General features: G+C 67.0%; 1 protein-coding gene across 1 annotated transcript in view; it reads left to right on the top strand.

Moving 5' to 3' along the window:
* LOC112992644 (arf-GAP with GTPase, ANK repeat and PH domain-containing protein 3-like) overlaps positions 1-10,533 on the top strand; it is a 105,503-nt gene extending 94,970 nt beyond the window's left edge. Inside the window, exons 14-18 of the mRNA XM_064505529.1 lie at positions 7,117-7,271; positions 7,799-7,889; positions 8,278-8,500; positions 9,391-9,646; positions 9,846-10,533. Coding sequence (XP_064361599.1) covers positions 7,117-7,271; positions 7,799-7,889; positions 8,278-8,500; positions 9,391-9,646; positions 9,846-10,079 — 959 coding nt within the window. The 3' untranslated portion in view covers positions 10,080-10,533. The remainder of the gene's footprint in view (positions 1-7,116; positions 7,272-7,798; positions 7,890-8,277; positions 8,501-9,390; positions 9,647-9,845) is intronic.
* Positions 10,534-15,568: the final 5,035 nt, after the last annotated feature.

Genomic DNA, 15,568 nt, shown 5'->3' with positions numbered 1-15,568 from the left:
CGTTGGACCCCACGAGCTCCCCGCTCCATCGGGGCGGGAGGAAGGCAGCCCCTGTCCGGGCGTCGCCATCCCCAGAGCCTCCCGTCTGCCAGCTCTGCGCCCCGCTCTCGGTGCTCCCTGGGGGAGCCCGTCTGCAGCCTCGGGTGCCCCTCGGAGAGACCCCGCACGCTCGTCCCGACCCCCTCTGCGTGCGCACGGCAAGCGCCTGCTGTCGGTGCCCTCCCGCCTGGTGCCCCCACGTGAGCCCCCAGTGTGCCCACCCACCTCGTACCCCCCCGGGCCCCCCGCACCCCATGCACACACTGCACCCCTACAGCCTCACCCCGCGGTGTGCACACCCACCTCGTACCCCCCCCCCCGGGCCCCCGCACCCCGTGCACACACTGCACCCCTACAGCCTCACCCCGCGGTGTGCACACCCACCTCGTACCCCCCCCCGGGCCCCTGCACCCTGTGCACACACTGCACCCCTACAGCCTCACCCCGCGGTGTGCACACCCACCTCGTACCCCCTGGTGCCTCCCAGGCCCCCGCACCCCGTGCACACACTGCACCCCTACAGCCTCACCCCGCGGTGTGCACACCCACCTCGTACCCCCCCCCCCCGGGCCCCCGCACCCCGTGCACACACTGCACCCCTACAGCCTCACCCCGCGGTGTGCACACCCACCTCGTACCCCCCCCCCCCGGGCCCCCGCACCCCGTGCACACCCTGCACCCCTACAGCCTCACCCTGCGGTGTGCACACCCACCTCGTACCCCCCCCCGGGCCCCCCTGCTCCCCGTGCACACACTGCACCCCTACAGCCTCACCCCGCGGTGTGCACACCCACCTCGTACCCCCTGGTGCCTCCCAGGCCCCCGCACCCCATGCACACCCTGCACCCCTACAGCCTCACCGCGCAGTGCACACACAACTCTTCCCGCTCCTTCGCAGGACCCCAGTGCGTGCCGCCGCGTGGCCCCCGTCTCCCTCCGGAGCATCTCCCCTCCCGCCTGTGCAGGCTCTGCTGCCTGTGCTCTCGCTCTGAGCCACGCGTGTGCACACACACACACACACGCACACACGCACGCGTTTGGTGCCCTGCTGCTCGGTTTGGTTTGCACGTCCCCCCCAGCGCCCCTGCAGAGCCCCCCCAGCCCTTCCCCCCCCGGCTCGCTGTGCCCCGGGGCCGGGCGGGTGGGACGTGGGCGCCGGGAACGTGCGGCTCTGCTTGGGGCGCTCCGGGGCCCCGGCGTGCTGGGACGGAGGCGGCGTGGGGTCTCCATCGCAACGTTCTTGCCGCCGCTGCTGGCGGCTTGCCGCGCGGAGGGGGCCTGTCCCCGTTGCACTGATACAGGTTAGGAATATTGGGTTTAATGATCTGCAAAATGAGGAGGCAGCGAGCTGACATTTACGAATGGCGCCGCATCCTTCTCCTCCCGACGCCTGCTAATTTGTTGATATCCCAAACACCTCGTAATGAGGTGGTACGGTGGCAGCTTGCAAACAAGCATCCCGCGGCCGGGGCTGCCGGCCGCCCTGCGCCTGGGTGGGCAGCGTGGCAGCAGGTCTCCCGCGCTGCCTGGAGCGAGCGCTGCCGCGTCTTCCCCGCCCTGCCCGGAGGAGCCGCTCGGCGCCCCGGCTGCTGCGGGAGCAGGGGAGCAGCGTCCCGGCGACGGCTGCCGGTGCTCTGCCGGGCTGCCCCGGCCCTCGGCGGAGCTGGATCCCGCTGCGGGTGTCGCTGGGGGCTGCAGCCCGTCCCGGTGCAGCTGCCGGGGGAGACGCGCTGCCTCGGGGATCCGTCCCGCACCCCGGGGAGCAGCGGGGTGTCCGTGGGGAAGGGGCTGGGGAAGGGCCGTTGCCTCAGCTCCGCATCAGGGTCCCTGCAGTGGGAGCGCCGGGCTGGGCTGTTCCTCACTGACGCTGCTTGCGACCCGAGGCCCTTCGCAGAGCAGGTCAGAGCCCTGCGCTCAGCTCTGTGCTGAGACTAAGCCGTTTTTAGCCGCCCAGAAGTACCGCTTTGCTCAGAGCCGTGCTCCCTCCCCCTGCGAGCAGGGAGGCCTTGGCGCGCGCGCGTGGGGCGACTGCTCCCGGGATGCCGCTGCTTTGTGCTGGCTCCTGGCTCTGGCTGTAGCTCTGCCCCGCCTCGGCTCTTCCCAGCTCTCTGGTGCCCGTTGCTGGCTCCGAGGAGACGGAGACGCTCCCCGCCATGGCTGCCGGCTTCCCTGGCCTCTAGCAGCGGCGGCTGGTGAGGGATGAGGCCGTGCGGGCCGATCGCTTGGTGCAGCCGCTGCGGGAGTCCTCGAGCCCGCTCGGCTCGGCTGCTAATCGCGCCCGGGTGCCGCGGGGCCCTGGCCCGTCCTGGCGCTGCGCGGTGCCCTCGCTAATTTTGCTCTCGTTTGGAGCGCTCATTGCCGGGCAGCGTTGGAGCTGGGTCACGGGGTTAACGCCCATTAGCGAGCCGGCCCGCGCCGCGCTCTGCTCAGCAGCTCTTCACAGAGCTCAGTCTTTAAAACATCATCAAAAAATCATCAAGGGGGAGCGAGAGACGAGCTCGTTCGTTTGCACTGCCCACTAATGCTAACGGCGCTGGCGTAATGGACTCCCACCAGCCTGTCGGCAGGCAGCCGCCGGGCCGCGGGGACGGGCCCGAGTCCTGGCCCCGGGGCAGCCCCTGCCCTGCCCGGAGGCAGCTGGGAAGGGCTCCCCGCTCCCGCAGGGGTGACCCCCCCCAGATCTCAGCCCTGTCAAATCCGAGCTCTTCTGTGCACCCCAGCCGCCCGGGAGAAGCCTGTGCCCTGCCCGTGGCTCCGCGCAGGGGCTTTCACCCGCTCCGAAGGCATCGAGGTGGTCCAGCTCCTCCTGCCTGCGTCGTCTGCGCTGTTCCCTGCCCTGCCAGAGACCTGCGCCTCTCCCCAGCCATCTGAGAGCCCCGCGCTGCTCCTAAAGCCGTGACTTGAGGCTGGTTTAGCTTGCGCAGCCCCCGGGAAGCTCAGGAACTTGCCCCGGCCGTCTGGGAACCGTTTGAAGCTGCTCTGAGCCCTCGGTTTCCTTTCCAGCTCTGCCAAACCCTTTGGGTGGATCCCAAGCTGTGATCCTGCAGCTCTCCGCTCTCCTGCCATAGCCATGCTCCTCCGAAGCCTCCGGAGAGGTCTGGCCCTGCAGTGCTGCCCCGAGTTGCCGCAGGGAGAGAAAGGTAGAGACTTTTGCTTGCAAACGAGTCCCCAGTGTGGCAGAAAAGCTGTTGCCCTGTGTGAGCTCTTCCCAGGCTCTGCTGAGAGCAACAGGCCCTTGTTCTGAGCAAAACCGGAATTTGAGAGGCACAAAGGAGGAAGGGGAACGGGAGTCCTGCAGCCTGCAGAGCCAGAGCTGGGGCTTTGCGGGACTGGGAGCACAGCCCGAGCCGGGGCTCTGGGGCGTCCCCGAGCTGAGGTGGGAGCCCCGGGGCTCTGGGGCGTCCCCGAGCTAGGGCAGCACGCCTGCTGCGTGGGGACAGCCGGTCAGCGTGCAGAAGGCTTGTTGCTCCCCTGTGCTGAGGCGTGGGCAGCCGGCAGGGATGCCGGCAGGATCTGGGAGCGGGGCTGCCTGTCCCTCTGCAAGCGTCCCGGGCGGAGGAGCAGGAGACACGCGGTGCCCCGGCCCTGGGGCAGTCGGCCCCGCCGGGCTGGTGCTTGCAGCCCGGTCTCCCTGGGACCCTGCTCACGCGCGGAGGCGTGGGATCCTGCCGGGGTTTCTGCCCGCGTGTTTGGGCCTGGCCCAGAGCGGGGACGTGCACCGAGCAAGCGAGGGAGATGGACGAGGCTGGTGGGGACGTGCGAGCCCGTGGCTGGCATCCGCGCAGTGGCTCGGGGGACTGTGCCAACCTGCTGCTGCAGTTTCGGCGGCAGCAGACCCAGCCTGGCAGCGGGGAGCATCAGCAGCACGTCGCCCCCAGCCCCGCGGCCGGCCTGGGGCTCGGGCTCTGCAGCACACGCTGACAGCAGCCCAGGGGGCTCAAAGCAGGGACAGGAGAGGGTTAAGGAGAAGAGGGCCCTGTCTGTGAAGTTGGGGTGCCCCGGGAGTGGCTTTGTTGGTCACTGCTGCAAGTGTGGCCCTGTCCAGGTTCTCAGCACAGCAAATGTCCCCTCAGGTCCCTGGGCGCTCGCTGGCCCCCAGGAAGAAATGCCACTCTGCCCTTCCTGGCTATTAATGCTTAGCCTCAGGCGACAAACGATTGCAGCAGTCGATCCTGCAGCTGTCGACGGCCCGGATCCTCTCGTGGCTTCCTGCGTGGATGCGGAGGTAGCAGGAGCCGTCACTGGGAACAGCTGGAGCGCTCAGGCCCCCGCACCGCAGCTCCCAGTCACAAGCGGGGATGCTGGGAGAGGCGGCGGCAGCTGAATCGGACCGTGGTGCTCAGCTGCCTGCTTGTGAGCGGCCTGGAGCTGAGCAGGAGCTGGCACGATGCAGCGGACCGCAGGCGTAGGTCCGTGTTGCCTGGCTGCCTGCTGCCAGCGGCGGTTGGGTGCTCCTTGCCCGTGTCCAGCGCCTGGCAGCGCTCGGGAAGAGGAGGGTGCTGTCTGGCCAGGTAGGCAGAGGCTGTTAGCCAGGCTCTTGTCCAGTTACTGTTTCATATCTCCTATTTGGAAGTTATGTCAGCTCTGTATTTTCTGTTTCTTTTTTTTTTTTTGAGCTGGCATTTGGTGTTCTTGGAGCCTCCACAGCAAGCGTGTCGTTAGGGTGGGAGCTGCGTTAGCTGCAGGGAGCTCCCAGGAGGAGCTCGTCCTCTCTCTGGGAGCTGGAGGAAGGGGCGAAGTGCTGGGCAGGCTGGGTTTCCCCTTAGCCAGGTGCATCGCGGAGAGGGCGAGAGTCGCGCTGGAGCCTTGTCCTCCTCCTGGCTTTCCAGAGCGCCCAGTTCCTAGCGGGAGGAGGGGGATTGCAGGCGTCTTTCCCCAGGAGAAGAGTCCCAAGCAGAATCTAGGAAGAAATGAGTGGAGCAGCTTCCCCTTCCTGCCCAGGAAAGACAGGCCGGTTGGCACTTGCACCTGGAGAGCCCTTCATCCTGGAGCCTTTTAATCCCCCTGAGCATCTGCTGGAGCTGGGCAGCAGCTGGCACCAGGCCTTGCGCTCCTGCACCGGTTGGTTTGGTCAGGGCTGTCCAGGCCCTGTGGCTGCTGCGGGCTCTGTGCGGGACGCAGCGAGGAGTGCCCTCAGCCGTGGCCCAGGACGGGCCTCGTTCCAGCCAGGCGTCACTGGAATTTCAAACCCTGGCAAAATGCAGGATCCTGAGCCTGCGGTGTGGAAGCATCTCTCTGCACCGCGGCACGGCAGCGGGAGCGGCGTTTTGCCCCAGGTTGTTGTGGAGTAAGCGGCTGTACGTGATGGAGACGCTGAGCTGGGTGCTGTGCCCGGTGCTTGTTAATGCCGGTGGTGGTACCTCCAGGTGCAGTGAGACCCTGGAAAGGGCGCTGGCGAGAGGGAGGAAGGGCTACGCTCTCCTGCCACTTTCCACCATTGCCTGGGAAGTGTGTGTGGACTGAGCCTTGCTCTGGTCTTTGCCAGGCTGCCCAGAAGCAGCCGGGCTTAACCGAGCCCTCGGTGGGGCGGAATCGGGACCAGACTGGCCGTCTCTGCTCTCCCTGGTTAGCGTGGCGTGGGCTGCAGCCGGCTCCTCCGTCGCTGTCCTCTTGCCGTGTTCCCCCTCAGCAGGGGACTCGGGGGGCCCGCAGCTCGCGGGGTGGTGAGGGTCCCCCCTGCCCCAGCAGACAAGGGCCCTGCCCCGCCGCCGACCAGGCTGGTCCCTGAGGCTCCGTGCTGTCTCTGGAGCTGAGCAGTTGACTCCCTGCTTTTAATAGAGAGCTGGGAAGGCACATTATGGAGATGAGGGTGTTATTTGCATAACGCTAATTAGGTAATTACAAATCATTTTGCTATGAGCTGAAGCGTGTGCTGTGACATAACGTTTATTAGTCATTCCATTCAGGCCCCGCTTAGTTAAGTCATTTGCTGCACTAACTACTGAAGTTGGCAATAAAAGGTAAATGCTGGTGCCTGGGTGCGGAGATGAGGCAGGGCAGCCCGTGTAAATCCGGGGCCTGTGTTCCCCCCAGCCGTGCAGCCCGTGGCGTGGGCTGGCGGGAGCAGAGCCCTGTCCCGGGGGGAACTGCAGCGGTCAGAGCGCCGGGCGATGGTGCAGACCACGGTCGACGTCTCGCTCTTCCACGGGCTCTTGGGGGCTCCGAGGCTGGTGCTGGGCAGAGCTGTGGCGGAGGAGCCGCTTGCCTGGCCCTCCCTCCCGGCTGCTTGGCCCTGCCTGCACGTCCCCTGCGTGTCCCTGTGTCCCTGTGTCCCGCGTCAGCCGTCCCTGGCCGGCTTCCAGGGGCCCCTGGCCAGCAGCCTCCCAGGTCGAGGGAGCTGGGCATCGCCCGCCCGGAAGGGCTCCGAGAGATGAGGCGCGTCGGAGCGGAGCACGGCATCGCCCTCGCCTCTCCGTGACTCCTGCCTGGTCTCTGCAACGCAGTGCGGCTGCATGGCAGAGCAGTGCGCGTGCCCCATTGCGTGGGGGCCGCAGCGTGCCCCGGCGCCGAGGGGTTCCTCAGCAGCGACCCGTCCCGCTGGGCCCCCCGGCCGGCACGGCTCCCTTCTCAACGCGCAGGAGGACTGTGAAGGGCTGCCACCGAGCCCACCTCAGGGACGCTCCTTGCAGCTCCTCCCAGCCCCGCTTGCAGGGCTCTGTCCCCGTAAAGCCACTCTTCGCCAGGCACCGAGTGCTGCGGGGCTCCGGTGATGGGCACACGCTTTGCCGAGGGGCTGGTCCCGCCGCCCCACAGGTCAGCAGCTCTCTCCAGGAGGGACAGTGCAGAGCGTGTCTCGCAGGGCAGAGGCAGCTTCCAGGAGTCCCGACCCGCAGCATCCCCAGGTTTCCCTGTGCGGGCCCGTTGGGAAGCGGGGCTGCGTGCGTCTGTGCAGAAGGGCTCGCCCGTGCTCGGTGGAGGCTGAGCTGTCTGCGCGGGCCGAGCCTCCTGGGACAGGTCGTCGCCGGTGCCGCCACGTGCCGTCACAGCCGCAGCCCGCAGGGACCCGTGGGCCGGCGCACCAGCGTGCGTGCACCCCGCCTTCCCTGTCCCATGCCGTGGCACGCCTTTCCTTTCCAGAACCAGATGAGCCATTCGAGTTCATTATCGTGTCCCTGACGGGCCAGACGTGGCTCTTTGAGGCCTCATCATCGGAGGAGCGAGAGCTTTGGGTCCAGGCCATTGAGAGCCAGATCCTGGCCAGCCTGCAGGGCTGTGAGAGCAGCAAAAACAAGGTAAGAAGCCTTGATTCAGTTCTGCTTTTGTCCTTCTCTAGCATCGACTTTGCTGCATCCCTCTCTGTGCCGCGCTCCCCTCTCTGTCTGCGCTGGATCCTGTCCGGAGTCCTCTGCTCCCAGTGGGGGCTGGATCCTGTCCTGGGAACGCACCGTTCCCTCTCTGTCACCTCTGAATTCCCCGCCTCCCCCCAAGCTGGCTTCAGCCCTACTGAGCCGTCTGCTCCCGGTGGGGGCTGGATCCTGCGCTGTCCTCGTACAGCTCTGCCTTTTGCTCCCTGCCGCCTGGCCCTGCATCCCCCCCGTCCGGAGCCAGCTCCTACTTGTCCCTATCTGTGTCCCCCCCCCGGATCCTGTTCTCGGAGTCCCCCTGCGCTGGGCGCTCCTCCTCCGGCGGTGTCTCTGGGTGCCCATCGGAGCAAGGCGCTGGCAGCTCCCGCGTGGTTTCCCTGGAGCTGGCGATGGGAGGACGCAGGACAGGGTGGCAGCCAGCCTGGAGCAAACGAGCTTCCTGCGCTTCGTTTCAGGCTCGGCTGGGCAGCCAGAGCGACGCGCAGGCCATGCAGGCCGTCCGCACGGCGCGGGGGAACAGCTTCTGCGTGGACTGCGATGCCCCAAGTGAGACGTGCTGCGCGGGGACGGGGCTGCCGCTCGGAAGGGAAGGGAAGGGAAGGGGAGGGAAGGGAAGGGAAAGGAGGGGAAGGGGGAGCCCACCCCAGCGACCCTCCTCGCTCACCCCAAAGGGACCCACCCTGCAGGGCTCTTGTCCTCTCCTGGAGGGACACATTCCTTCGGGATTGGGACGTGCCCGTGGGACCGACCCAGCTGCCGTGCTGCTGCTCGCTGGCCAGCCCCGGGTCCTTGCCTGCCTGTGCTTTCGGAGCCTGGGTTTGGAAGGAAGCTGGTGGGCAGGTCCTTGCAAAGCTGGGCCTCCGGGGTCACGGGAGGGGACTGGTTGGTGAGTCTGCTGGCGTTAACCCCACCCCGCTGATCTCGCCACCCTTAGATCCGGACTGGGCAAGCCTGAACCTGGGCTCCCTCATGTGCATTGAGTGCTCCGGGATCCATCGCAACCTGGGCACCCACCTGTCCCGCGTGCGCTCCTTGGACCTGGACGACTGGCCCGGCGAGCTCCTCATGGTCATGACGGCCATCGGCAACGCCCTTGCCAACGCCGTTTGGGAGGGCGCGGTGGAGGGCTACCCCAAGCCCACCCCGGAGAGCAGCCGGTAAGGGGTGAGGGGGCTGCGGAGACGCTCGTGAGACAGCCGCACCGGGAGGCCGGAGGGCATCGTGGGCGGCTGGGAGCAGCGAGCTGAGCAGGGAGGTGGGTGGGAAACCTCCAGGTCTTCCGGTGTGCAGAGGTTGTGCCTGCTGCCGGGGTGTAAGAGGCCCCGTCCTGGCGGGGACTTGGTGGCCGTGCAGAGGCTGCTGGAGCCAGGGCTGGCTGCGAGGCGGAAGGGGTTAACAGAGATGGCTTGGCAGCGTCTGCGGTCTCAGGGGCGCGTCCCTTTCAGGCCCTTGTCTGTCCCTATCGGAGCGACTCTCCTGTCACTCATCCCAACAAGAGCCCATTCTGCGGCTTATCAGCGGCGCGGCGCGGGTCAGGGGGCGGCGGGAGCGAGCGTGCTCGGCGCGGGGCATTGGTGGCCGCTCGCCAGATGCAGATGGATAGAATGGCAGCAGATAGCGGCGGCACGGCGCGCATCGATCCGCCCGGCCCCGCGGCCCCAGGCGGCTCGGACGCCGCCGCCGCCTTTGTTCGCGCCGGGCGAGACGGCGGCGGCGATAACGTGCCTCCCACGGCACCGGGCTGCCGCGCGCGGCGGCTAACCTTTCCGTGCCGCTGGCCGAGGCCCGCGCGCGAGCCCGGGACGGAGATGCTGCCCCGGCTGCCGAGGAACGGGCAAGGGGGGTGTCGGGAGCGGCGTGCTGCGCAGCGCCCAGCGCCCGCCGCGCGTGCCGGGGGCACGGCCCGGGTCCGGGCGGCAGCAGCAGCGCCGTGCCGCACCGCGTCGCCCGTGCGTGCCGTGCACGCGGGGTGCCGGTGCGCTCGCCCGGTCCGTGGCACGGGGCGGCCTGGCGCAGCCCGCGGCAGCGACCGTGTGCCGTCCGGCAGGGAGGAGAAGGAGCGCTGGATCCGGGCCAAGTACGAGCAGAGGCTCTTCCTGGCCCCGCTGCCGCAGTCGGACATCCCGCTGGGGCAGCAGCTGCTGCGGGCGGTGGTGGAGGACGACCTGCGCCTGGTGGTGACGCTCCTGGCCCACGGCACCAAGGAGGAGGTCAACGAGACCTACGGGGACGGGGACGGGCGCACGGCGCTGCACCTCTCCTGCGCCATGGCCAACGTGGTCTTCACGCAGCTGCTCATCTGGGTAAGGGGGGACCCCGCGGCCCCGCACCCGGTGCTCCCCCCGCGCGGCACCTCCCTGCTCCTGGGTGGCTCCAGGGCCCCCTGCCCCTCGTGCCCCCGGGGTCTCCGCACGTGCCCCCCGTCCTGCCCCACGCTCCCCTCCCCGGCGGCCCCGAGCGCGGTGCCGGGCCGCTGCTGACGGCTCTCTCCCTCCCGCGCAGTACGGGGTGGACGTGAGGAGCCGGGACGCGCGGGGGCTGACGCCGCTGGCCTACGCCCGCCGGGCCGGCAGCCAGGAGTGCGTCGACATCCTGCTGCAGCACGGCTGCCCCGGCGACGGCTCCGGCGCCGCGCTGACGCCCAGCCTGCCCCGCCGCAACGCCAACGCCAACAACAACGCCTGCGCCCCAGCGCCCGCCGAGCCCGGCCCCGGCCCCGGCCCCGGCCCCGTCTAGCTGCCCGGCCGCCGGGAGCCGGGGATGCTGCCGCGTCCCGCGGGCGCGCGGGGGGACCGGTACGCCCCCGCGCAGCGGTGCTACGGTGCCTTGGGAAGCAGGCGTCGCGGCCAGGCGCCCGGTGGTGCCCGGGACCCGGCTGCTCCGTGTGCCCGAGCCCCGAGCCGGGCGCGGGGTCGCCGTCGACCGCGCTGGCCCCGCTGCTGCCGGCGGGGCCGGTCTCCAGCCGGGCGGTGGCCGGGTCTTCGCGGCGTCCGGGCCCGGCGGCACCGAGCGCTGGAGCCCGAGGCTTGGGACGCTGCTGCGGCGAGTCCCCGTCACTTGTGTATAAAATGTACATTGGAAATATTTATATGGACACTCTGTATATACTGTTCCTCTGCCATGAGTTGCCCTGTGTGTGTGACCTGCAGCCCAGGAGATAAAGGCCAATAAAGCAACCCACCTCCTGCCAGCCTGGCTGTCCCTGCGCTGGGGGGTGCCGGGGGGGTGAAGGTGGGCTGGGGGATGCGGGGCAGCCCCAGGAGCAAGGGCCTGGACGGCTCCCCATGGCAGAAAAGCTGAGCGCCCGCGGGGAGCCGCAGCCCCGGCCCTGCCGGGGAGGCTGCACCCGAGCCCAGCGCTGCGCTGCCCCAAGCCGCGGTGCTGCTCACGTCCCGCAGCGATGCCCTCCCTGCCGCTGCGCCCCACACCCACACGCGAGGCCGGGGGGGGGTCCGGCTGGGTCCCCACGGTGCTGCCCCCTGCGCCGGCCCTGTCCCGCCGTCGGGCCGGCAGCTGCAGCTGCCCTGGGGGTGCCGGAGCCGGTCCCAGCGTCTGCCCCACGTTGCCCTGAGCCCTGCTGCGCTCATGGCACGTCACGGCCCCTTGGCGGGCTCACGCAGTGCACATGCATTGTGCACACGCACCGCACACGCACCACACATGCAATGCACACGCACCGCACACACACCGTGCGTGCAATGCACACGCACCACACACACTGCACATGCACACGCACCGCACACGAAATGCACACGCACCGCACACGCACCATGCGTGCACTGCACACCCACCGCATGCACTGCGCACGCACTGCACATGCACCACATGCCCCGCACAGGCCCCGCACATGCACCACACGCACCGCGCATGCCCCGCACAGGCCCCGCACAGGCCCCGCGCCCGCCCCAGCCCGGCGCAGGGTTTGCTTAATTTCCTGGCGACTGCATTAGCGGCAGTGGAAGCCGAGGGACGGCAGCTCCTCTGGGGCCCATTAATCATCCCCCTCAGACAAGCTGCCTTGATTACAAGTGGCAAGAAATTCATTAGGGCTGCGGCTCTGACAACTTTTATCTGCGCGGCTGGATCTGACTCATTAGGCAGCCAAATTAAAGCCATGATGGGCCCTGATGAAATTCACTGCTTGTTTATCTTGTGCGATCTGATACATCTGCCCATACATCATCTCCCGCGCGGGATCCCGCCCGGCCCAGCCCCGGCACCTCCCTTCCCATCCCGGCCCGGCCGGGCCGCGGCGCGGGGCCCCTCGGTGCCGCACGGCCGGACCAGCCGTCCGCGGGGCCGTGCCGGCTTGCAACGCCGAGCCGGGGTGCCGCAGCCCCGTCTGCCCGCGCCGCGCCCGGCTCCACGCTGGGACCGGCCCCGGTGGCAACGGGGGGACGGGGACGGAGGTGCCAGGCTGGGCAGGAGTGGGCTGCCGTCACCCTCCACGCCGAGAGCTCGGCGCCCACCCCGTGGTGCCAGTGCCTGGGAGCTGCGGACGAGGGCGAGGAACGGCACGGAGGCCCCACGGAGGCCGCGAGCCCAAGAGCAGCGCCGGGTCCCAGCTGGGTCAGGCCGCCGTCACCTTGCTGTGCCGTCCCTGTGCCACTGACACGGCCGTGCTGTCCCCGTGTCCTCACCAGCACAACGCTGGGCCAGCGCCGTGCCATCCCTGTCTGTGCCACCTCTGCACAGGTCACCCTGTGATGCCGCAGTGTGGCACGAGGCCGGGGACACTGGGGACGTGGCCGTGGCGGTGCTTGGTCTCTCCGCTGCTGACGGTTCAAGCCCTGGGCAGGTGCTGCGGCCGCCCGGGATGTCCGGGCGCACGAAGGCTGGGGACGGGTGCCCCGGGGACAGCGTGGCTGCCGTGACCGAGGTGCGACGAGGGGGCAGCTGGGACACCCCCCCCCCCGCGCCCCACGGTGCCCCTGTGTGCCATGGGGCAGCCCCACGGCCCAGGCCTGAGCAGCTCCCTGCAGAGCTGGTGCCTCCTTTGCCCCATGACAGCAAACGGGCTGGGGGGGGGGGGGGGCGCGGAGACAGGGAGCGGGGAGGTGACAGACCAGTGCGGGTGACGCTGCTGGGGTGTTTGCTACAGGCCACCTGGTCGGGACGAGGAAGGACATGAGGCTGCCTGCAGACAGCTGGACGCAGCCTCCCGGTCACAGGCCCTGGTTCCTGGGGGGGCTTTAGCCACCCAGTAGCTGCTGCAGGAACAAGCAGTCCGGGCGGTCCCTGGAGAGCATTGGTGACAGCTTCCTGACACAGGTGACGGAGGGGCCAACGAGGAGAGAGGCTCTGCTGGACCTTGTACTGACAAACAGGGAGAGGCTGGCTGGAGGGGGGGGGGGCAGCCTTGGCTGCAGCGGCCGTGAGACGGTGGCATTCGGGATCCTGCGAGGAGGGAGCAGGGCAAAAAGTAGCATCACAACCCTGGACTTCAGGAGAGCGAACTTTGGGCTCTTCAGGACCTGCTTGGAAGAATCCCATGGGACAGGGCCCCAGAAGGAAGAGGGGTCCAAGAGAGCTGGCTGATATTCAAGGATCCCTTTCTCCAAGCTCAAGGATGGTGCATCCCAATGAGCAAAGGGAGCAGGAGACCTGCCTGGATGAGCAAGGAGCTCCTGGCAGAACTCAGACCGGAGAAGGAAGTGTGCAGAAGGTGGAAGCAGGGACAGGCCACTTGGGAGGCATGTAGGGATGACGTCCGAGTATGCAGGGATGGGACTGGGAAGACCGAGGCCCATTTGGAGTTGAATCCGGCAAGGGATGTCGGGGACAGCAAGAAGAGCTGCTTTAAATACATCGGTGACAAAAGGAAGACCAGGGAGAACGTGGCCCCGCTGCTGGATGGGGCAGGGGCCCTGGTGATGACGGATGCAGAAAAGGCAGAGATACCAAGTGCCTTCTTTGCTCCAGTCTTTGCTGCTCAGACCAGCCCTCAGGACTGCCAGGCCCTGGAGATCAGGGAGGAAGGCTGGAGAAAGGAAGACTTTCCCTTGGTCAAGGAGGATCGGGTTAGGAATACCTTAAGCAAACCTGACAGCCGCAAGTCGGTGGGCCCTGATGGGATGCAGCCACGAGTGCTGAGGGAGCTGGAGGACATCGTTGCTGGGCCACTCTCCATCATCTTGGAAAGGCCGTGGAGAGCAGGAAAAGTACCCGAGGGCTGGAAAAAAGCCAGTGTCACTCCAGTCTGCAAAAAGGGCAAGGAGGAGGACCCAGGGAACAACCGGCCAGTCAGCCTCACCTCCATCCCTGGAAAGGTGATGGAGCAGCTCATCGTGAACGCCATCTCTAAGCCTGTGAAGGAGGAGAAGGTGCTCAGGAGTAGTCAGCATGCTTAACCAGCCTGGTAGCCTGCCATGATGGAGCGACTGGCTGGGGAGAGGAGGGGAGAGCAGTGGATGTTGTCTACCTTGGCTTCAGGAAGGCTTTCGGGAAGCTGTCAGACATCTTCCCAGGCAAGCTCAGGGAGTGTAGGCTGGATGAGCAGACAGGAAGGTGGAGTGAGAACTGGCCACATGGCAGAGCTCAGAGGGTTGTGATCAGTCTAGTTGGAGGCCTGGAGCTAGCAGTGTCCCACAGGGTTCAGTGCTGGGTCCAGTCTTGTTCAGCTTATTCCTCAGTGACCTGGATGAGGAGGCAGAGCGCCTGCTCAGCAAGTTTGCCGAGGATACAAAACCGAGAGGGTTGGCTGAAACCCCCGAGGGCTGGGCTGCCGTTCAGAAGGACCTGGACAGGCTGGAGAGATGGGCAGAGAGGAACCTTGTGAAAGTCAGCAAAGGGAAGTGCAGGGTCCTGCACTGGGGAGGAATAACCCCCACAGCCGAGTACAGGCTGGGGTTGACCTGCTGGAGAGCAGCTCTGCGGAGAAGGACCTGGGGTCCTGGTGGACAACAAGTTGACCGTGAGCCAGCAATGTGCCCTCCTGGGCTGCATTAGGAGGAGCATTGCCGGGAGGTGGAGGGAGGAGATCCTGCCCCTCTGCTCAGCCCTGGGGAGGTGCATCTGGAGTGCTGGGTCCAGTGCTGGGCTCCCCAGGACAAGAGACATGCAGCTCCTGGAGCAAGTCCTGGGGGGCTGCTAAGCTGCTGACGGGACTGGAGCACCTCTGCTATGAGGAAAGGCTGGGAGAGCTGGGGCTGTTCAGCCTGGAGGAGAGAAGGCTGAGGGGAGCGGGGAGATCTTGTGCACGTGTATAAGTATCTGCAGGGAGACTGTAAAGAGGATGGGGCCAGATTCTTCTCAGTGGTGCCTAGCGATAGGGTGAAAGGCAACGGGCACAGACTGAAATGCAGGAAAGTCTGACTGCCCATGAGGACGATGTACTTGACTGTGAAGGTGATAGAGCACCAGCACAGGTTGCCCAGAGAGGTTGTGGAGTCTCCATCCCTAGAGATATTCAAAAGCCGCCCAGACAGGGTGCTGGGCAACGTGCTGGAGGTGACCCTGCTTGAGCAGGGGTGGGACTGGGTGACTGTCAGAGGTGCCTTCCACCCTCAGCCGGTCTGTGGTCCTGTGAGATGGCAGGGCTGCAGCAAAGGACGCATCAGAACAAGAGAGGCCCCTTGTTGAAGCTGAAAGTGTGGGACCGGCACAGAGACAGCAGGAAGCCCCTGGTGGGCAGGGGAACAGGGGTGGGTAGGTGGGTGCAGGTCCATGGGCAGCAGAGGTGGGTGCAGGTCCCTGGGCAGCAGAGGTGGGTGTGTGGGTGCACTTACATAGTTAAGTGCAGAGGTGTTTTGCTGTTGATGTCCCTGGGATGTTCCTACTTCTTGTGGCACATTTGCAATGCGTTTTGCCATTGCCTGAAAGCCCCTGAAGCTCTCTAAAAGTTCAGCTGTTTGGGGGCATGTGGACACACCACAAGGTCCCTATGGTGAAGTGTTTGTTTTTCCTTTCCCTCCGTCCTGCTCCACCAGAGCTCAGCTCTGGGACCCAGCACCTGCAGCACGTTTGCAACCTCCATCCCGCTATTCCCACGTGTTCCCCTTCACCGGCAGCTGCAGTTTTCCAGATGCTCCACGTACCTCTCTGTGGACACAAACCGCTGCCCCGTCTCTCCACTTCCAGGGCACTTTCCACCCACTAATGCACACCATGCTCTGCACACACATGTGTGCGCATGCACACCCCCCCCCCACACACACACCCACACACCCACACACCCACACACACCCATACACACCCCCTCATGGCCAGGGTGCTCAGCTGCCTGC

This window comes from Dromaius novaehollandiae, chromosome 2, assembly GCF_036370855.1.
Source record: "Dromaius novaehollandiae isolate bDroNov1 chromosome 2, bDroNov1.hap1, whole genome shotgun sequence".
NCBI lineage: Eukaryota > Metazoa > Chordata > Aves > Casuariiformes > Dromaiidae > Dromaius > Dromaius novaehollandiae.
Note: the sequence above shows the minus strand (reverse complement) of the source record. Positions and strands in the feature narration are given on the sequence as shown.